Source organism: Pygoscelis adeliae, unplaced genomic scaffold (genome assembly GCF_000699105.1).
Source record: "Pygoscelis adeliae isolate BGI_AS28 unplaced genomic scaffold, ASM69910v1 Scaffold359, whole genome shotgun sequence".
NCBI lineage: Eukaryota > Metazoa > Chordata > Aves > Sphenisciformes > Spheniscidae > Pygoscelis > Pygoscelis adeliae.
The window spans coordinates 754,944-776,420 of NW_008825553.1; the positions used below are offsets into that span (position 1 = coordinate 754,944).

General features: G+C 40.4%; 1 protein-coding gene across 1 annotated transcript in view; it reads left to right on the forward strand.

Annotated features, from left to right (window-relative positions):
• Window positions 1-3,482: 3,482 nt before the first annotated feature.
• Window positions 3,483-21,477, forward strand: part of MYOM3 (myomesin 3) — a 28,267-nt gene continuing 10,272 nt past the window's right edge. Inside the window, exons 1-25 of the mRNA XM_009332139.1 lie at window positions 3,483-3,526; window positions 5,681-5,815; window positions 5,968-6,042; window positions 6,727-6,886; window positions 7,130-7,287; window positions 8,426-8,521; window positions 9,164-9,252; window positions 12,243-12,287; window positions 12,496-12,636; window positions 13,627-13,788; window positions 14,071-14,212; window positions 14,304-14,503; window positions 14,820-14,873; window positions 15,204-15,331; window positions 15,936-16,119; window positions 17,001-17,175; window positions 17,810-17,931; window positions 18,608-18,795; window positions 18,959-19,085; window positions 19,569-19,747; window positions 19,824-19,938; window positions 20,203-20,359; window positions 20,544-20,653; window positions 21,131-21,175; window positions 21,306-21,442. Coding sequence (XP_009330414.1) covers window positions 5,709-5,815; window positions 5,968-6,042; window positions 6,727-6,886; window positions 7,130-7,287; window positions 8,426-8,521; window positions 9,164-9,252; window positions 12,243-12,287; window positions 12,496-12,636; window positions 13,627-13,788; window positions 14,071-14,212; window positions 14,304-14,503; window positions 14,820-14,873; window positions 15,204-15,331; window positions 15,936-16,119; window positions 17,001-17,175; window positions 17,810-17,931; window positions 18,608-18,795; window positions 18,959-19,085; window positions 19,569-19,747; window positions 19,824-19,938; window positions 20,203-20,359; window positions 20,544-20,653; window positions 21,131-21,175; window positions 21,306-21,442 — 3,096 coding nt within the window. The 5' untranslated portion in view covers window positions 3,483-3,526; window positions 5,681-5,708. The remainder of the gene's footprint in view (window positions 3,527-5,680; window positions 5,816-5,967; window positions 6,043-6,726; window positions 6,887-7,129; window positions 7,288-8,425; window positions 8,522-9,163; window positions 9,253-12,242; window positions 12,288-12,495; window positions 12,637-13,626; window positions 13,789-14,070; window positions 14,213-14,303; window positions 14,504-14,819; window positions 14,874-15,203; window positions 15,332-15,935; window positions 16,120-17,000; window positions 17,176-17,809; window positions 17,932-18,607; window positions 18,796-18,958; window positions 19,086-19,568; window positions 19,748-19,823; window positions 19,939-20,202; window positions 20,360-20,543; window positions 20,654-21,130; window positions 21,176-21,305; window positions 21,443-21,477) is intronic.

Here is a 21,477-nt window from a genome sequence, read left to right on the forward strand (position 1 = left end):
AGTTGCAGCAGCCCGGCTGTGTTGTTTCCAAGGAGTGCGAGACCACAGGGATAACATTCTGCCCCACCAACTACCCCCCTGGAAAGGCTGCATTTCAAGCCAGTGATGCCAATTACCTTATTCAGAGTTGCCTGTGGGCTGCATATCTTGTGTCAACAACATTCCCAGTGATGCTACTCAGGGAATAATCAAATGCCACAATGTCAACATTTTGGCTTATGTTGTGAAACATAACCCTCAGCACAGGAGTGTAGTGCAGAAGGGAAGGGGGCCTTAGGAGAGCATTTGAAGATGCTGCTAAAAAATACAATATTTCCTATTTAAAAGCCTTTACAAATCCCTCTGCAGACCCCCTGCCACAGGGTCTGATCATGTCCAGCCCTTAATAAATGTATCATCTTGGTGCCCCAGGAGGGGAGAGGGGAACTGAGGCACAGAAAGCATAGGACCAGATTTTTAGAATGTATGTTGTTGCCTAAAGATGCAAAGTGTCCCACAGCTGGGATGTCGATCTCTTCTTCAGGCACCTTAAACACCTTAAAAGCTACACTGCCTCTGACCACACTCGAAGTTGCATATGGCAGGAATGATCTTAAAGGCTTACAGCCCAGCTATTGCCCCATACTATCCTCGTCTGTTCTGCCCCTAACAGCAGCAACTGTAATGAACAGGGAACGCAGTCAAGAGAGGGATTCTGTAAGCCATGTCTTAAGGAGGTGATTGACAGCGATATTCTCAATTTCCTACTCTGATCATGGCTAAGTCAGTATTTACCTTTTAGGCCTTGATATACTAAGCAGGAGGAGATTGATTCTTGTCTCACGAGTCACCTCTTAAATTTAACAGGAAGATCAACCCTTCTAAAGCTATTTCTCTTTGGAAAAGCTTAGAAAGAGATGTTGTCGCTATTGAGCTTTATTGTAGCTGTGCAAGGAAAGTGCTCATCCATCCCCCATCAACATGTGCTGACCTTATTGCCTTCTGCTTCATTGCTTTTCATAATCAAATTGATAGCTTTGTTTGTTTCAAAATGCCTCACAGCAAACAGCTACAGTAGGATCTAATTATCTCATTCTCGCTCTGTGTAAGGACATTTTTAGATAAACAGCAGGATTTCAACACTGTTTCAAAGGTCTTCTCATGCAAGCCATCTGTATCTAACAGACTGTTCCTCATTTATCTTGACTTTTCCAGACAACAGTTTTGATAGCTCTGGATAATAAAAACTAGAATTGCCTTGCCAGAAAGACCGTGCTTATTCCTAGGCAGATGTCACGACGATGACAGGTGAGCATTGCAGTTCCAGTTGTCACAAGGATACCAGCATAGCAGGTGGCAGCTGTAACCCTATAGCGAAGTATTACTCTTTGTCTTCTCAGCTAAATCTGGGAGCTGTCACTTAGCCACGCCCCGCACCAGCAGCCCGGCTCATAGCTCACCAGGGATCCTTGCACAGGGATGAACATATTGCTGCAGACTGAGGTTCATGTTCTCCCTCATTACTTGCTCGTTACTTGTTTTGGCATTGAAAGGTACCCTGTTTGAAGACTATAAAAAATCACCGATGATTTTTTAACACATTCTTTGAGGAAAATCTTACTCAAGGAACAAATTAAAAGCTCCAAATTCTGGAGACAGAATGAAGCAGAGTTGAGGAGCAGCTCTGAAAGTATTAGGGTCCCTGATAAAATAGACTTTATATCTTAGCTTTGGCATCACATAGGCCTAACTGGTATTGCTGTTAGTGATGGGGAGGTATGATGCAGCAGAACTACATGAAAGAACTCGCACAGCAGCTGGATCACAGTGCTAACCAGTGGCCTTACACTTGCTGATTCAGAGGACTTAAAATGTCCATGTATATCATCTCTCTTCTCAGGCTGAGATAATGAGAGCTGTGAGACATGATTATAAGAGATTTTGTAAGAAAAAGGTGACGAAATTGGTCAAAGGTTTGAAACAGCATCCATATGAGGAGAGCATAAGACTCTTCTCCTTAAAACATACAACAGAGGGTTGATATGACAAAGATCAATGAAATTATTAATACTAAGCAGAACAAATGATAATTACTCATTCCTTCTCATAACACAAAATTCAGGAAAGCATTCAAGTGATCATGTAATGGTTCAAAACCAATGAAAGAAAAGTGTTCCTTCACTTGGACAGCTCAGCTCATACCAAAACGTATTCAGTTGTGCCTGCCCAGTAGTACCTGTTTATTGCTTGCTTAGGAATGTCTGAAACACAGCCACTACATAAACTTCACACACAGAAGTCCTCGTAGTTCTAGTGCTGATCCTGCTGGGTTTCAGCTTTGTTTTATTTGGATGGTGAAGCGAACAAAGGTTCTTAGAAATGGATCCTACCGATATGGGGTGACTCAAACCATGCCAAATTTGATAGTGGAATTCATTTCCATGAGGCCTTGTGGGGGCCAGAATCATAAAGTGTTCAAAAAGGAATTAGGTAGTTTAACAGGGATAGGACTATTAGCGACAATAAAGCATTGTGTCCAGCTCAGGAAAAGCTATGGGCCACTCTCAAGAGACAGGATACTGGGCTGGACAGACCTTCAGCTTCATCCAGTTTGTCAATTTTATGTTCTTACATATCCTCTTTACAGAATTCTAGTGGCTGTTGATGCGCTGACTCCTCATCTAATAAAATGTAGCTGGAAAACATCTGGCTCACAAACTGGTATTGCAGCCTCAGAGCTTTGCTACTTTCAAACCTCCATTTCTCCTTCTGACACCAAAAACATATCACCCGCTTCTCACATTGCTGGGAAGGGTTTGTCCTGAATGCTGAAACTGCAAGCCTATCTCAAATAAATGGAAAAACAGTAGTCTCTGTTCTTTTACCCTACCCCAGACTCTTAGATACCACCATGGGCAGCTGGATATGTAAGCTCACCCGCTATTGTGGCAGCAAGCCTTCAGCTGCTTGTAATAAGGAAAGTATCATAGTCGCAGCCAACCAAAACATAAAAGCTGCTGTTAGCTCCTGATCTAATTATACACTGACATAATTTGGCTGGAGTTGGCATTCACTAAAGAGATGTCAAAGTAAATGATTTCACTCCATTATGCAGCAATGGCAATGTTAACCCAAGGGAAATTCCTGGAGGAGATTAAAACATTCATAATTCATTTTAGATGCTTTGTGAGCTTCTATCCTAAATGAGCAGAGGATAATCCAATACTCTGATGCCTGAATTTTGGAGGCACCTGTCTTTCCTTATATCATTTGGCAAAGGCAATAATTTGCCCGATCTGAAAAAGAGTTTGTGATTAGTTGCCATTGCAGTAAACAGCTCCAACTGCGCAACCCCTGCATGGGTCTCCCCATTGTCATTGCGATGGCATGGTAGGATGCTATATTTAAGACTCCAGGATGGGCACTGAAACATGGGGAACATTCTTTTGGGGAGAGTCATTCTTAGTGTCATCAACAGGGAGAAGAAAATGCTCCTTTGTCCTTTCCCTTTCATGAGGACAGGCACTCTCACTGTAGTCTTCACAGGGTGAGTTTGGTTTATCTGTAAATAAACTACTGTTTATAGCAAGATTTTATAAGATCTTCATAGCAGCATCAGTTATTTTATATGATCACTTTATTTGAATTGCACTTCAGAGGTAGACTGTGCTTCGTGATCGTATCTGCTTTAAAGTGTCATTACTGTTTTTCCAGTGTTGTTCTTATGAAAATACTGTTTTACTTCATGTTTTCTCACAAGAATCTATTCTGGTTTACTGGTCTGTTTAGAAAAAAATATGTACTTGGATTGAAAAGTGTAGGTTTTAGCAGATCAGAACTCTGTGTCTTTACAATAAACACTAGATGCTTTATGCACTGAAAATTTTCAAGGGAAAAATAAAAAACATTATATAGCAAAAATTAACCTGGATTGGTAACTATTCATGAAAATGGAAACAAAGATCTGATGCCCAGTAGCCATTCTGCAGCTGAAATAGTCCTGAAGAGAGTAGTATTCTATGAAATTACAAAGTTTTTTTTCCATAAAAGCCTGTTTTATTTTCTCTTTCTTATACTTGCCAACATTTCTTTGTTTCTTTCAAAGTTAACGTCTGCTGAGGAAATATTATCGTGATAATTCTGTATTTGCATTTGCATTTTGGGATATTTTGCATTTACTACAACAACTGTGCTTTTCCATAGACTGTTTTTTAAGAAATTTGTTTACATTAACAGAAAATTGTACTACTAGTAAAAGCTGAGGGGTTTGTATTTTTTATCGTTTTAGGATTAGAAAGCAGTAAAACTAAAATCCAGGTGCAAAATTTGCCAAGGGAAAATTTCAATAATGGAACATGAGCTAGGGAGAGATTTACAAGTATGTTTGAACAAATATTATTCAGCAACAATTACATTTCCAAAGCTGTTTTTATAAAGTAACCTAAGCTCTTAGAACTTGAAAATCTGAACAATTTAAGGATTGTGCTGTACGTTTCTGAACCAACTGCAGGACAGAATGAGATAAGGAGGGATACACTTCTAAAATTTACTTTTGTTTAATGCCCACTCATTAGTCAGTGCCTAAAAGCAGCACGCTGCTTATTCCCAGAGGAGCGGCTGCAGCAACAGCCTAGTTCTTTAGCAGCTAATGCAGGAGGTGGATGGGAGCCAAGAGCGCTGATGTTTGCTCCCCATGTTTCACCTGTAGGAGAGGGATCTCTCGGGCAAGGCTTCTCTGGTCACTCTGGGAAAAATCCTGCTGTTTACTGAGCAACTCCTTTAAGGCTAACATTTTGAAGGATGCTGTTTTCTCCATGTTTTATGAACCTTTTCCTAAGACCTAAGGAGAAACAAGTGATCTCTCAGGATGGACTCAAAGGACTGGATAAAGCATTATCCCTTTAAAGTATTGAACTGTAACTGTTCTTGTCAGCAGCCTAGATATGCAGATGGGAATACAGGCTGAAGAAGTGCTGTTTTGGCAACGGCAACTGGAACTAGTTAGTTCCAGAAAATCCACTTGCATTTTCCAACTACCACAGACACCAAGTGATTTCTGCACAGCAGCCCGTGTGTTTGGTTCAGGAGCATTGCCTTATCTAACCCCTGGCACATCCAGGCAGGGTCTGACCTGATCACAACCTGGGTGGCAGGTCACAGGCTATTTGGCATCATAGCTACCCCTGCAATATAGTTTCCAGACTGAAAATCTGCTCATTTTCTAAATTTTTCCTCCGTATCTTACTATCTGATGTTCCATACCTTATTTTGTCCCTAATCTTCCATGTCCTTCTGATCTCCCTTCTCATGATGCTCCTCATTCGTCTGCGTGCTATATTGGGGGTCTGATCTAATGGAACTCCCTGGAAGAATATCCACCAGATTTAGAGCATAAGATCAGTCCTAGGAAAACAAAGATCAGTCCTAGGAAAACAAATCTACCCACAAAATGCTGCCTACTTACTATTCTGTTACAGCTTCAGCTGCCTTTAAAGACTTATTAATTTCTTCATCTGATTCCATTTTTCACAGAAGCATCACGAAACAAACCCCTTTCATAGTTTGAATGCCAGAAGATAGTATTATATGAACTTTCATTCACAGCCCTTGAATGTCAATGCAAAGCAAGGACTTAATGATAACTTGAAGAGATTCTGTTGTGTCTTATTTGAAAGCTGCTTTATGTTTTAGTCTATTCCAGCAAGGAGGTTCATTTTTGACTTCCCAGCATGGGAACCCGAACCTTCTTCCACCACAGAGAGGAGGAGCAAAAGGAGGAGAGGCAACAGAGCTTGCAAATGACCTCCACAACTAGAAAGAAAAAGTTCAAAACCAGGTAAGCCACCGAGTTAGAGATAGGCCGAGTAAATCAGGTCCAGACAGGACTTCCTACACTCGGCACTAAGCATTCATAGATTTGTTGAATTTTGAGTTTAAGAAATTATGGAACCTTGTCTGGATTTTTTTCCGTGCATCTGCCTCTGGAAGCGAGGAAGAAGAGACTTTCAGCCTTTCAGAGTTATCAATAGCAGCCGCCCTTGCCTTGACCTCCGAAATACCACAGTAAGTCAGAAATCATTAAAACTCAAATACAACCATTGTATGCAACATCACCTTTGTATATAGGGGTCCCAGTTTCCAACTCATTTTGCTGGAAGCAAAAAGAGTAGGTTCAATCAAGAGGTTCTTTCTTTAAAAAGAAAAACACCAGACCTCAACTAAAATGCAGGAAACAAAATTATATCGCCTTGGTACCTGTGATAATGAGTAATAGTGCCCTGCTCACAAGCAAGGGCTTAAGAGAAACCAGGTGTCATACGAATAAATGGAAAATACCGTCAGATTAATAAATTAATGGTAACAGATGGAACTCCCCCTCTTTCCTAGAGAATCTTGGCAATCATCCTGCTGTCCATCCTTCTGTGATGGCTGAACAACCTAAGTAGTTACCATCATCCCTCCTCCCTTTAATCTTTCTCCCAGTTCCCCGCCTGGGATTAAAAGTGGTGATATAGTGGATCCCCTTCTTATGCCGTTAAAGTATTATATTTCATGGTAGCACTGCTGGTTCCTGTGAGGCATAATTGCCTGACATTCACACCCATACTGCATGCAAGCTGATGTTTCTGTCCTTAGCACTTGTTCTGATTTAACTAAAAATACGTGCTATAAAACAACAAAAAAGACCAAAACAAAATAAAAAGCATTATCCTAACTTCTGTTGGCTTTTATCATCCTCTGTTGCAGGGATTACAAGATAAGAAGAGAAGCTGCCATCCTAGAGCTAGAACAGAGGGGGCAAAAGAGAGTTTGGTTTGGGAATGACATGGAAAAGTTGGAAAAGGAGGTTATTCGGAACTGCAGACTGCTGCGTGTGAGAGCTGACCGGAAGGCCCTTCGGAGGAAGGTCAGATCAGACATCTCTATTGGTAGCAGAAATGGCAACAGGATTAAAATTGCCAAGACTAACTAGCATTCTGGAGACGATACTAAACCTAATCAGGTGTTAGGACAACCTCAAAACCATTAGAAATAAGGCCTTATACTCCTGCCATTGAAGCATTATCACACACGTCCCTTTGTAAAAGACTTTGTGTTGTTAGAATATAATCCCTTTCTATTGCCTTCATTTAGTTTATCCTTGTCATAGGCTGTAGAAAAGGCATGCATGGAGAAGGAATACATTGAGCTGCGATCGGGGCGACCACCTATGTTCTGGATCCCCCTCAGAGTACATGCAGTCTGGGAGAGGATGGAAGTGAAGCTGGCATGTACGGTCCTGGCTTCCCCACCGCCGCAGGTTACTTGGTATGTCAGTTGATAGCAATGACTCATGCTGCCCATGTGGCTAACAGTCTGTGTGCGTTTCAGGAAGCAACCAGAGGAGTAACATCTGTGTCCTGCTAGAAGGAAGGAAGGGAGAGCTGCAGAAATCACGGAAAACACTTTCAATTCTCCAGTTCCACTGTTAGGACCAGTAAAGACATTAAGCATTCAGTGGGCCGTGGAGGCAGTGGGCAGTCCTACGGGGCTCCTTCTGGGATAGGACTGACATTCATGTAGATTTCCCTGCTTCCCTTGGTGCTGTCCTCCGTCCTGCAGGCAAACTCAGGATTTAAGTCTCGGAAACCAGAATCTATTGCCAACACCAATCACTGCACACATACACACCATCAAGGCTTGGATACCTTGGATACTATGCAAGTTTTAGCATTAAACTGCCATCACTGCTACAATTTGTAAAATACAAACCAACTCTTTCATTTACTCAGCTTTGCATATTTACCAAACCACAGGAGAGGAAGTGTTACGTACTGGGCCTGACTGCAGCATTTACCATTAATAACAGAGGGATGGAAATAAATGAAAGATCACCTCAAAAAACAATTTGCAAACTGTACTTTGACCAGTTTGTTAAAGTGATCGACCACTCCTCCCATGGAAGGTTTGAAGTATGCAAACATTTGGATTACTAATGACTTCGTAGGCAGCTAACTCTGCCACTGTCAGAACTCCTGATGTCCTGTGTTCTTCCAGAACAACCTCTTTGAATTATTCCAAGAACAAAGAGAATATGAACCTCCCACAGATTCCCAGTGAACACAAAGAAGCGAGAGACAACTGCCCGAACTCCCTCGCACAACCTGCAAAGCAGGGAGCGCAAATTGAGGAGGAAGCAACAAGCCAATGCTAAGCCGCCCATAGGCAGTCTGCAAGCAGCCCTAGGGAAGAAACAGATGCAGGACTATGGGAGGGGATCTAGGTTAGCTGCAAGGCTGTTTTGGATTGGTGTGAGAGACCTGTAAAAGAGGGAATTGTGTCTACTCCTCTGTTCTGTTGTGCCTCTGTTGTGTTTGACATGGTTAATTGTAAAATAAAGTGTTAATTTTACCAGTCAATTTCTCTGTCCTTTCCTAAGCAGCATGTTTCCTTTGTGTTCAACTAGGTATAAAAATGGAGTGCGTATTGATCCTCGCCTGGCCCCAGCAGGAAAATACAAGATAAAAAACAAGTTTGGGATGCTGACCCTGCACATCAGCAGGTAATGTGTGTGCTCGTCTGAGTTGTTTTTTCAGTTGAGTAAGACCTGCTCTCCTGAAACTGCCAGTTTGTGTATGCTAAGCAAAAAAAAGAGAATTCTTCTGGAATCTGACCCTGCTTAACTTTAGTGGGTTGTGTCTGAACTAAATCTTTGCTGTTAGGAAGTTCATGAGGTTTAAAAAAATCTTAAAAAAAGAATTTAGAGCCTTATTTGGTTTTGCTCTTTTTAGGCATGGCCAAAATTTTCTCAATCAGGGTAAGGCTATGCACTTCAAGAGCACTTCACAAGCAGACATACCAGTGTGATTTAGGATGGATCAATGTAATCAGAATGACATTAGTTCAACTCTATGAATTATACATGTGATAAAGATAGATGCATATCTTCAGCGAAACGAAGTGTTTCACAGGTCTTTTGCTTGTTCATTACTTGAAATGTTTTGCTTCTGTATATCAAGAGAGAAAAACTGACCACTAAATATAAGAAATCCTTGTAATCGAAAGGAAAAGCAGCTTCTTGACGAAAAGCAAGTATCTACTTCTAACTTCTGGAATTAAAGGGGAACAAACCCCCTTGAATTTGTCCGGTGAAGTATGAACAATAACTGAAACCTAAATGGAGCAGAATTTTCTTTTTTTCCAGATGCTCCATGGAAGATTCTGCTGAATATAGTGTTGAAGTTAAGAATCAATACGGCGAGGCTTATTCATTTGCTACAGTGCTTGTCAGGAGTAAGTAGGAAATGTTCCTTTGGTTTTAAATTTACAAATTCTTTAGATTCTTCAAAATATTTTCAATGCTACACATTATATCATAGGAACATACAAGCACTCTGGAAAAACAGAGAAAGAAGTGAACACTCTGTTAATAGGAGAGGAGAATTTCTCTCAGTTATTAATAACGGGAAAGCACAACTGGGTAAAATAATCCTTAGCTACCACTAACTAATATGTATATGGCTGATATAATGGCTTCTCTTCCTCAGTCACTTCTGGACTCAGGCAAAATCTTTCAGATTCCATACGGACACAGCTGTCCTTCCAATGTGCTGAAATTGTACTAAATTTAGGTACTTATTTCTTCTGGACTGATGTGAAACAGCCATACAGTTAAATACATAACAGGCTTAGAAAGAGTCTGCTGCATTTCTAAAGATAAGCAAGAAATTAGTTAACAAACACTGTGGCTTTCAAAGGGATCTCTCAGTGCAATATTGCATAGAATACCGTATTTCTCTCTCAAATCGGTAACTACCAAGAGCAAATACAAGATTTTCTTCTTTGGATCTGTGCTGTTCTTAAAATAACTGGTGTAGACTCCGTAGATACACATACTGCACAAGCCAAATCCACACATATGGTGAAGGAAGTAAACCACCAGTACTTAAAAAGGGAAATTATATCAAGCTATAAGAAATATGCAGTACAGTCTCATAGGATCATAGTTTAGCTGTTCATATTTATATATACACACACACACATATATAAAAATAACAATTTTGTCATAAAAAGCCTGAACAGAATAGATCCACAGAACTGTAGACAACTAAATGCTTCAGTGGGACTGACAGCATCCAGGGAGTAATTCCAATGGTAACAGGAAGGGAACAGGTTTGCTTTGGACATCTTACTGGTCATGAAGAGATGGGTTTCTTCGACTGATTGAATTGCAAAGCCAGCCTGAACTATTTTTTCAGACAGAAGGGGTTTTCTCTGGTTTAGATAGTATATTTATTGTTAGTGCTTTAATATATTCTTGGCTCTGTCATGGGTTATGTTATTATCATCCTTATTCTTTGCATGCTATATTTTGATCACATCTGAATACAGTTTGGGGATACATATGCGTATAGAAGAATGGGACTCCAGAATTGTAATAGAAGTGTATTGTTTATGATATCTTTTAGATCTTCTAATTAAACAATGTCAAAATTCAGCATATCTGGAAATATGCAGCACACACTTAACAATTCTAAAGGGACGTGTATAATAGCCCATAAAACCTTCATTTGCAAGCCTTCTGGGATTCCTAAACTGCCCTCATCCTAATGCAGAAATACAGAAAAATTTACCAGGTGCGCAATGCTTCTCTTCTAGAAAGGTTCTTATAGTATGTCCAGAACTCAGGAACTGGGCCTTTGCCATACAGCAGAAGCAGCTGTCTGAAAAAAAATCCATGGCGATAATCACATACTCCTCCCAATTCCCATCAGCATCTTTAGGATCAGAGCAGGCATGATGGTAGAATAAGAGCTGTGGTCTATCACAGAAAACCTTAGATGGGACTGCTCTCTTCACCTCTAAGTGCCTGATTAAACTGCCCTTCATCAGGCCTGATCAGCATTTCAAACAGCTTGCAAACATTGTTCCTTGTGATTGGGGGTGAGAGGCCCACGCTGTTCCTTCTCACTTGACCCTGCCTAATGCCATCCCAGTAACATGATTCTTCCTTTTGCTATTTGCATTTAACGTTCTGAAAATAGAGACTACACGAAGGCCTTAATCCTGCCTCCACTGGAAACATTCCTCATCGCCCAGGCAGGCCGATGGCATCTCTTCTCCTGGCCCCACGCTGTCTGGAATGCCCTTGATGCCAGGGGAGGGCCTCCGGGATCCGTGGTTCACTTTCCCTAAAGACATCACTAAGGGTCTCACAGGACCTGGAATGAGGCTGTGCTTTGCCTCTTGTGCTTTCTATTTCTTTCCTCTTCAGCTATTAACACTCAGTCCTCATCTTTTGCTTATGAGTGAGCTCTGCTACTGCCAAGCTTCATTCATTGAAAAAATAGGCATCATTTTATGTGCATTTCTTGCGGCTCATAAAGATAAGAAAGGAAAGTACCTCAATTTCATCCTGTGTGAAGTGCATCAGTTCTTAGATTTCGGCTCCAAATCATTTCATTTTGTGCTGTGATGCCAGCAGTTTTCACAGGCTAGATCAGGTGAAGCAGGCCAGCATTCACATACAATGTCTCCAAAGAATCCACGACTGTTGAAACAAGGGATTTGGCAGGGGACACACTTCCCTTGGTCCAGGAACTCCCTCAGTGTCTCAGGACAGATATCCTTTCTTTTGGTTAAAGCTTGAAGTCCCTGTCATTGGTAGTCTTCAAGAATCCCACACCATCCTCTGGGAATGCTGCTTAAACCCAGGGGTTTGGCCAAATTCCACTTTCAGTAATGTTTATGACACCAACACTTTTTCCTTTTCCGTGCTGTATGTAGCAATAAGTAGCTGTCACGCTCTGTCTCCAAATAGGGACATAATTGAAGCATTTCAGTTATAAGTGATCCTAGATTGTGACGCTTCTAATTTGGCCAGTACCATATTGGTACACCCATGTAACAAAAGTTGTGGCTCTCTGTATGCATGCTTTTATTCAGCATAACTTTCCTAGTGCAGCTTAAAAAGACAGAAGCCAAACTGAAAAAAAGCTTCCTTAGCTATGAAAAACCATGTGCACATGAGCATTTAAAGCAGTATTGCTTATACTAGTATAGTCATATGAACAATTTCCTATGTAGATGCATCCTCAGTTGTTTGTGAAGGGCATCAGCTGTCAAATGAATTAATGTTTTACCATATGATGACACTTTGAAGGTTTACATTAAGAGCTGGTTTGAGGGAAAAACATAGTTTGGTGAGCATCATTGTATGTTTTTGAGGGGAAGATAAACACTGGCATGAGATTTGCTAAATGTGTTTTCTTCTTGTCTTATAGAATATTACGGAAAGGAGTCAGGATTTGATTCAGAAATATACAGAAGTGAGTAAATGGTTGTTATTATTATTACTTTTATTTTTATAGCCTGAAGCAATTTGATTCTTTTCTTCTGAGCTATAGCTTTTCCTATTAGCCTGACTGCACGTGAAAAGTAAAAGGCTCAGGTACCACTCTAAATATATAATAAAAATACTACAAGGAGGAAGGCTCTAGGAATTCTATCATGCTGGCTTTTACTCTTGTTTCATAGGATCCCTTATGGCCAGAGAGGCAGATTTTGCTTTTCCACTGAAACCCTTATTTTCAAGAGAAAAGGAGCCTTTCACCCTCTCCTGTTACTTCTCTTCTGATTTACTTGAACACCAACGAGACATTACCTGGTTCAGAGATGGTTTGTATGCAACAGCTAAGTTTATATACACGTACCTATATGAATATACCATTTGAATTCACAGGTGTGTTCTAATGTTCACAGAAGAGAACTAGAATTCAGGATTCTTGAGCTGCTCTCAGCTCTTCTCAAGCTACAGATGTTATTATTTAATTTGTATGTTTTCCTCACTTGTAAAAGGATGACACCGCTAAAATGTTTTGGAGGTAATGACTTATCTCTGCTCATAAGAATAGTTTAAGAGCCTTAGTTCTATACAATGGAAGCGCCAAGCGTTTGAAAAGCCAGTGGTTCTCTAGTGAAAAAAACCTTTTGGATATTCTGTGTTCTTCTGCTGGCAATCAAGGATGTTGATCTTAGCCAAACTGGTATCCTTCTGTGCTATTAAAGTTTTGGAAAGCAGAAGCAACACAGTAAGACTGCTCTTGCCATTCCAGCACTTCTGCCAGAATCAGCTGTGAAAATAGCAGGGCCTATTGAGTTTTAGTGATTTGAGGAGAATTTGGCTAGAGTTTGTATCTCAGATCTGATAAAAATACACAAAATGCACAGTATGTGCCATTCCGCTTTCTTGGTTTTGAGCACCACTCAGACAAAAGACCCTGCATGCTGAGCGGTCATGTATCCTCAGTTAGAGCTGGCACAATATTTGGCAGACTTCAGAGCATCCAGTTACCTGGTGTGAAAATTACCTTTTAATCCTTAATTCATCTGAAGCTGCATTTTCTTACTCCTTTTCGCTTGGACTGCAAGTTATTCGGGACAAGGACCATGCTTTTTGCTCTGCATTTGTGTACAAAGGGATCAGAGAGGCATAGCAACAAAGTAGGATCAGAGTCCATGACTGTAACTTGGAGGCATAATAATAATATCAGGACGGTCTTAGAGATCCCTCATCTTGCTCTGTGGTTTTTTTTGCGTTTGGAAATATGCCAGTCCTGACTCAACCAGTTCAGGTGGAGTTCCTTTACCCCTTCTCATGCTTCACAGGCAACTTGCTGCAGAACTCTGAATGTCGGGAACTAAAGTACCAAGACCAGGAGGCTTCTCTGACGGTGTCATGTGCTTACAAAGAAGATGAGGGATTCTACACTATCCGTGTCCCCTCTCTGGATGGATATAAAGAGCAGACCACTTACGTGTTTGTTAGAGGTATAAGCAGGATTCCATCCTACTTAGAACAAAAGCTCCTTTCCTAATACCTTGGCATAAAGGAATTCACAGCCTCATAGACAAGAAAATATCTCCCAATTTTGTGCATGGATACAGTTATCAAAATGTCCAAATCTTATTTTCAGTAGTGATTTAGGTATTAGAAAATATGACTTGTATTACTGGGATGTAGGCCCTCAGATACTTAAAATTAAGCTACTGAATGAAAATTTTGGTACAGAAGAAAAAAAACCTAACTATTATCACTTGGTGTTTCTACAGATGCTGCAGCAGAAACAGCTGGTGCACCTGGATCCCCACTCAACGTGAAATGCCATGATGTAAATAAAGACTGCTTGATTCTTTCTTGGGTAGCGCCCAGTGATAATGGAGGAAGTCCAATCTTGGGATACTATATTGAAAGGTCTGTACGTTAATCATCTTTGAGCAAAAATGCTCATGATCATGTTGTGGAAAAAGCACGAAGAAACTCCATGGGCTGTGTTTCATTTCAGGTGTGTTGCTGGGTCAGAGGATTGGGTCCCATGCAATGACAAGCCTGTGAAAACCTGCAGATACCCTGTCTTGGGCCTTGCTGAAGGACAGACATACCAGTTCCGAGTAAAGGCCGTCAATAAAGAGGGCATCAGTCATCCTTCAAAAACGAGTGATCCAGTTACAACATATGACGCCAGCAAGGACAAGAGAGTGACAGGTTTGTACTAAAACCAGGAAAATTTTCTCCTTAAGTACAACGTGAGGCTGCAGGTATAACTGAATGCAGTTTGTCCAGATTCTCCCCATTCTCACAAATATCATTGCAACATACTGCCATGCCTTTGCTGAACCCACCTTAGTACTATTCTGAACAGAAAAAGATCAAAATACCGGTTATGACATTTCATTGTATGTGTAATGAAATGTCTGTAATTATGCATATAATGAAATGACACAACCCTGGGCTCTGTCTTTCTTGACAAGCCCCAAGCATCTTCTCTTAGTGGATAACGTTGCCCTGTTTGACTTTACAGTTATTCCATATGACGAAGGCAGGACGATAGAAATTTTCAAGGATGACCTGGAAGGTAAGTTCAAATTTATACTGAGCCGTTCTCTCAGAGAGGAATGGTTGTTCTACAACAATGAGATCTGTAATAACATGACTCTGGAGAAAACACACTTAGGAAAATATATGGTGAAACATCATTGTAAGCTGCACAAGGATCAGAAACTATCCTAAATAGCACAGCCTTTTATAATAATCTTGGTTTGCCTCTATGTCCCCAAAGGGTTTAAGTCTCCTCCTTTATATTGAAGAATCTTACTTTATAGTGGGAAAACATAATCCATTGTAAAAGAACTTTTTTTTCCTGCCACTTTATAACTAAAGCATAGCCTATTCTGACTTCCCATAGGACATATTAAAATTCCCTTGCCACCCACCAATGTTCATGCAAGTGAGGTCAGAGAAGATTATGTGGCTTTGGCCTGGGACGAACCAGATCCAAGAGGCAGAGAGCCACTGAATTATTATGTGGAAAAGGTAAGAAAATAATATCACATAGAAGGGAAATTGCAGAACAGAATCATTTATTTCTGAGACGGCCTATAGCACAGGCAAGGCTATTCACTGTGTCGATAACTGGAGAACTACAGCCTCAAAAATGGCTTGCTCAGCCTCTCTCCAGATCCAGTTTACTTGAACTACGATCATGACTCTTGACGCCAACTCAAGTAGTAATGATTAACAAAGAATAAACAAGTAAGTTTTACACCACAGAATAGTAGCGGAGTTTTAACAGGAAGACTCTTCCTGTCCTATGGGCCCTTAAGTGTGGAAAAGCTGCAAAGAACTGCACAATAGTTCACTTTCCAGTTCCCCACTAATCATTTTGCCCGTTAATTAATACCTTCTACCAATCTCCTTTCACACATACTCATTTCCCACCTACTGTACCATTTCTGCTGCAAAGGGACCCTCTGTTGCCAAGGAAGAAAAGTTTGGGTATATCAACAAGTAATACATCATTTGGTTTGTTTGTTTGTTTTGAAGCTACCTTCCTGTAAAGATCAGCTTTGTATTGCTCAGGAGGGTTTTAAGCTTGAGTTACAATATGAGTTGTAAATCATCACCTTTTTCGTTACAGTCGATTGCAGGCAGCAACTCCTGGCAAATGGTTAATCTGGATATGCCAGTTAATTCCCCAAGATTTGCACTCTTTGATCTCATTAAAGGAAAATCATACTGTTTCCGTGTGCGATCTGTTAACAAGTATGGAATCAGTGAGCCATCCCTGCCCAGTGAGCCTGTAACTGCTGGAGCAAAACTGGGTAATTATTTCATTAATATGCTCTACACTAATGACATGGAAAAGGAGATGTACTATGAAAGTAACATGTGGGTTCCCCTGCCCCCCCCTTCCTTTAAACTTCATGGTATATGATTACACAGCAGTTGCTTTGATATCAGGAAATCTCTTAAAGCCTTAAATCCTTGTTTAATTACTTTGCAGTTGGTCAGTGCAGTGTAAATCTAACCAAGCGATGATAGGGGAATTACATTTAATAAAATAAGAAACAGTTGAAGCCTGTGTTTAATCCAAGTATGCTTCCAGCACTGTGTAAGAGAGTGATTACACAGACCAGTGTTGGAAGGAATGATACGACTGCTGAAGGAGCCTGTTTCTGGGGGCTTCACACAGAACAGCAGCCTTCGCAGTGCTGATTCGTTTTGTTTTCTTCCCGGACTGAGTTGACAAAAGTAAGAGATGCAAAAGCTCATGCCCATGTTTCCCTTATGCAGAGCTGAGCACCCACTCTTTCTTTTATTTTTTTATATTCTCCCATATTAAAGCTGCCTTAGTGTTCACTCATACTGTCCTTTTTTCTCAAGAGTGAAGCAGGTCCCATTTCATTGTGGAGTCACATGAGAGTTGCTGTATGAATCTCGTTTCTCCTCTGCTTCAGAGAAGGTTAAGTAGGTGTAACTCTGCAGAAATCAATGGGCTGTAAGGGAGAGGAATATGAGATATGGCAAACCCAAACATAAAAGTATAGGCTATAGACTGGGACAATGTCCATGGTATTTTGCTCTAATTTGAAAATGATGCTCCAGAAAAGGTGAATAAATCAATCAGACCAACTCACTTATAGTATTTTTTTAATTCATAAATTTTAAACCCCTCTATTTTTCTCTGTTTTTTCCTTTTTAGCTACTCTGCCTCCACCATCTCAGGTTTTAGCTTTCAGAGACACCAAGACATCTGTTGTTTTGCAATGGGATAAGTTAAAGGATGGTCTGGAGCCTCTTGGCTACTACATATATTGTCGGGAGACTGGGACAGAAGAATGGCAAACTGTCAATAATAAGCCCGTGACATGTAATGAGTGAGTTCAGCTATTATACTCCACTCAGAGAACACAGGGTGCCAACTCGGATTCTTCTGTTTAAGGCTGGAGTCATATTTCAGATAAAAGAAGAACTTCCTTCTCCGCACATGCATAAGCATGCATGCACACAAACACCACATCCTCTTTTAGAATTGAGCATTGCTCAAAGTCTCACTTTTACATCCAAAGCCAGACTGATAGCAAAGTCTGTGTATATATCTTCATAGACTCTGGATCTGCAGAAGGTAGATAGACCTTGTGGCACCAGCAGAACTACATTCCATTTTTTTGCTTGCTTTCCAGTAGAGTAAGTTGGTGTCACTCACACAAAGGATTTAGAATACCTCTCTAGCTGTGAGGGTCACATGTCAAGCAGAAGTAGTCCATTAAAAAGTCCCATTTATTCTACAGACAATGCCAGCCAGCAGTGTGACACCTCTCTATCTGATCTATACTTACTGCCTGATTTATTGGTAGCCATTTTACGTGACACAGTGAACTTCAATTTGTAATGGCAAATAATGACTTTGTAAGTAACAATGCCTTATTAAAATGTATTGCTGTCTGTCCAAAAGACTGTTTACCTGTATTTTGAACAGTCAAACACAAACATATTAATTTGCTCTCCTAGATTTACTGTTCCTGGGCTGCAGCCTGGAAAAGAATATGTCTTTTGTGTGAAATCTGTCAGTGAAGCAGGACTAAGTGAAAGCTCACCAGAAACAGATCCTATTGTTGTAAGGCAAGCTATTGGTAAGTAGTAACATATACATGCACATACACACAAAAATTAAATCCCTCAAAAATGTATTTATCATGCATAGCTATTATTACATGTAGTGGTAATAATGTTGAGCAGATAAGCAAAGCAAAGCAACAGGCAGCTGATTTTCTTGCACCCTGCAGCTTCTGTCATCAATTATACTTGTCAAGGGTGGACAGAGTTAATTAGCATTTTGACTTAGCAGCGTGTTACATTTTCAGTATTAATTTGGCACTGGTACAAGTGACCATTTTAAGTGCTCAATTATGCTGGTATCTTGAAATCATCATTGTGAATGTCTCCAGGGCAATTACAAAATCCTACCAACCACATTAGCCAGTATCTAACCCTCCATCTTCTCCATTTTATCGACCCACTGCTTCCATCTTTTCTGTCAGACGAACCATAAAGCAACATGCAAGAAACATCCTGAGACACATCCGTGACTTTTGCTGTGACTTCCAAATAAGAATCTGGTCATTTTCAAATACTTCTACACAGCAAAAGTGGTATTAGGGGGCCTTAACACAAATGGAATCACATCCGGTATGAGCGCACAGATTTCCTCAGCCCAGTTCATTCCATACCTACACCTCTTTTCCTGATCCCTAGATCCCAAACCTGCATTGAATAATACCGTGTTTTCTCTCTCCCTCTGCTGCACAGCTTGTCCATCAGCACCACACGGATTTGTTCTTCTAAATTGTGGGAAGACTGACATGACCATCGGCTGGAAACCCCCGAAGCGCAAGGGAGGAACAAAGATTCTGGGTTATTTCATAGATCAGCATGATATATCTGAACTAGATTGGCATGAAGTCAATATTCAGCCAATTCCGCAACGAGTTTACACGGTATTCATTTCAGATACAATACTGTCCTTCTTTAAGCATAGTGGGAACCGTAGCTATAACAAGGGTTGAGCTGTTTTCTAGTCTAGAACTCTCCTCCTACCCTCACAAGACTACGACCATGCAGGATTGTTCTAATAATCTGTTTGCACTTCTGAACCCAAAGGTCAGCAACCTCGAGGAAGGTCACCTGTACGAATTCCGTGCCTGTGCAGTGAACATGGCTGGTGTTGGGGAAGTATCTGAACCCAGTGACTTGTTCAGATGTGAGGAGTGGACAATGCCAGAGCCAGGTATCTCTCATGTAAAAACAACAGCCAGAAAACTATTACCAGGTATACTAGTTATCTCCTCACTCTTCTGTGAATCCAAGGGACTTCTGAAAACTATAGGTCTGTAGAAGGGTGGTTCCCAGTACAGAAAAGCACACAAACGCTTCTAGGGAAGTTCCGATTCAGACATAGGCTATTATTTCTGCATTACACAGATACAGCACCCAGGTATTTTTAATAACGTTTCCAGAGAATGAAGAATCTGGATCTAATATCTTAACATCTTTGTATATTACACCAAAGCAAATAACATTAAACCTGCTGATGCATGCTTTTTTCTAGAACCTACCTCCACAGTTAGTTAGCATAGAAAGCATCTCCTATGGGCCCACTATTCCCTTGTTACCTTAAAACTCTCTACTTTCTGATCTCAAACTCAAACAAAGTGCACCCAGTTGCATTTTTTTAATGTTACTGTTTGACAGCCTACCCTTCTTTGAACAGGCCCTCCTTATGATGTGAAGTGCACTGAAGTGAGAGACACATCCCTGAAGCTACACTGGGAAGCACCACTGTACATAGGAGCAGGTCCTGTTACAGGGTATTATATAGACATGTGTGAAGAAGGGTCAGAGGAATGGAAACAAATAAATAAGCAGCCCATAGCCACCACTCATATGAAGGTCTGTATATGCACTTAGTATCCAAGTGTTGCTTCTCATTTAGTCTTACGTTAATTCCTGTCATTGTTTCCTGCAGGTTTCAGATCTGGAGACAGGGAAATGCTATATTTTCCGAGTAAGAGCACTGAACAAGGCTGGAATTGGACCCCCTTCGCTCCCCTCGGATCCTGTGGTAGCTAAAACCAAACCCGGTATGAAACTAAAAGTGATGAGATAGTGCAAGTCTGTAAATACTATGATGATTCCGGTAAAAAACTGCTTTATGAAACATCAGCTACATGTTTCATAGCAAGAAAGAACCACAGTCAAAATAAAGATTAGCAAATCAAACTGCCCAAATGAATTTACTCTAGCTGTACAGTCTTTTTTTTTTTTTTTTTTTGAGTTAGATGTCCAGAAGCTAAACCCTGATCTGTTTTGGTAAGGAATGTTTTGTGGGTTTTTTCCTCATACAGGCACAAATGATATTGAACTTGGGGTCGATGAAGAGGGTTTCATTTATATGGCTTTTGAAGCTCCTGAAAAGAATGACTGCTCTGAATTTATCTGGTCAAAGGACTATGAAGGACCACCAGATGCTGACAGAGTTCAGACTGAAGAGAAAGGCAATAAGTGAGTATATAACGCACACTGAGAAAATTAATAGCCATCATATTGCTAATGTTTTTGCCTTGCTCCTCAGTGTCACATATAAATGACAATAAGTGCTATATTTGATGTTCCCGGTGTATCAAATGTATTGCATTCTGTTACAGAAGGCATAATTTTTTTTTTTTTTTTTTTTTTTTTTCCTAAGATCTAAGCTTATACTGAAAGACCCATCAGAAAAGGATCTGGGTATATATTCAGTGGAGGTCACGGATGTAGATGACGATATCTCTGCCAGCTGCACTTTAACGAAAGAAGGTAAAAACTAATAATTGACAAGAATAAAAATCTAATGTGCTATAATTTTCCAATATTAGATGTTTAGAGGAAAGTTTCTCGTAGAGGAATAGTAAGTGATAATGATAGTGGCATCATTAGAAAGATGTTTCCCATTCCTTGAAGGCTCAAGGGCGGTTTCTTTTACAGTCCTCTAAGAAAAGATTCCATACTCCTGGAAGGTCATTTTTCCATTACAGTTCAGATTTCACACGCAGCTACACTATCACAGTGATTTAAAACTTCTCTAACATGTTTCTTGAATTGCTACAACTAACATTTTATCCAGACATAACTAAGAATTATCTTCACAACCTTTTCTAGTCCTCCTCCTCCAATGTTTTGTACTTATTATCTTCTTCTTGACATAAATAAAGCTCATTAACAAATTAGATTAATACAATTAATTCATTTTGGCCTAGTTGTACTAATCTAAATGACTTATTATTTGCATTTCAGATCTGGACAAGTTATTGAAACGTAGCCATGAAATCAGGAACCCATGTAAGTTGAAAGAGTAAGAAGCCACTACCATATGTATAGACACTGAAAGGGGAACCCTGGATAACCCCGGCTGAGCCAAATTCTGCGGTTTGCCTATGAATTCCCCTCCATTCTTCTCTTTGTTTTCCAGTGATCAAGCTGATATCTGGATGGAACGTTGATGTTCTGGAGAAAGGAGAAGTGCGGCTGTGGTTGGAGGTTGAAAAGCTGTCACCAAATGCAGAGCTGCATTTAATCTTCAATGACAAGGAGCTGACAAGCACTCCAGTATGTTTTGTTTTGTTTTTAATTCTGAATTAATT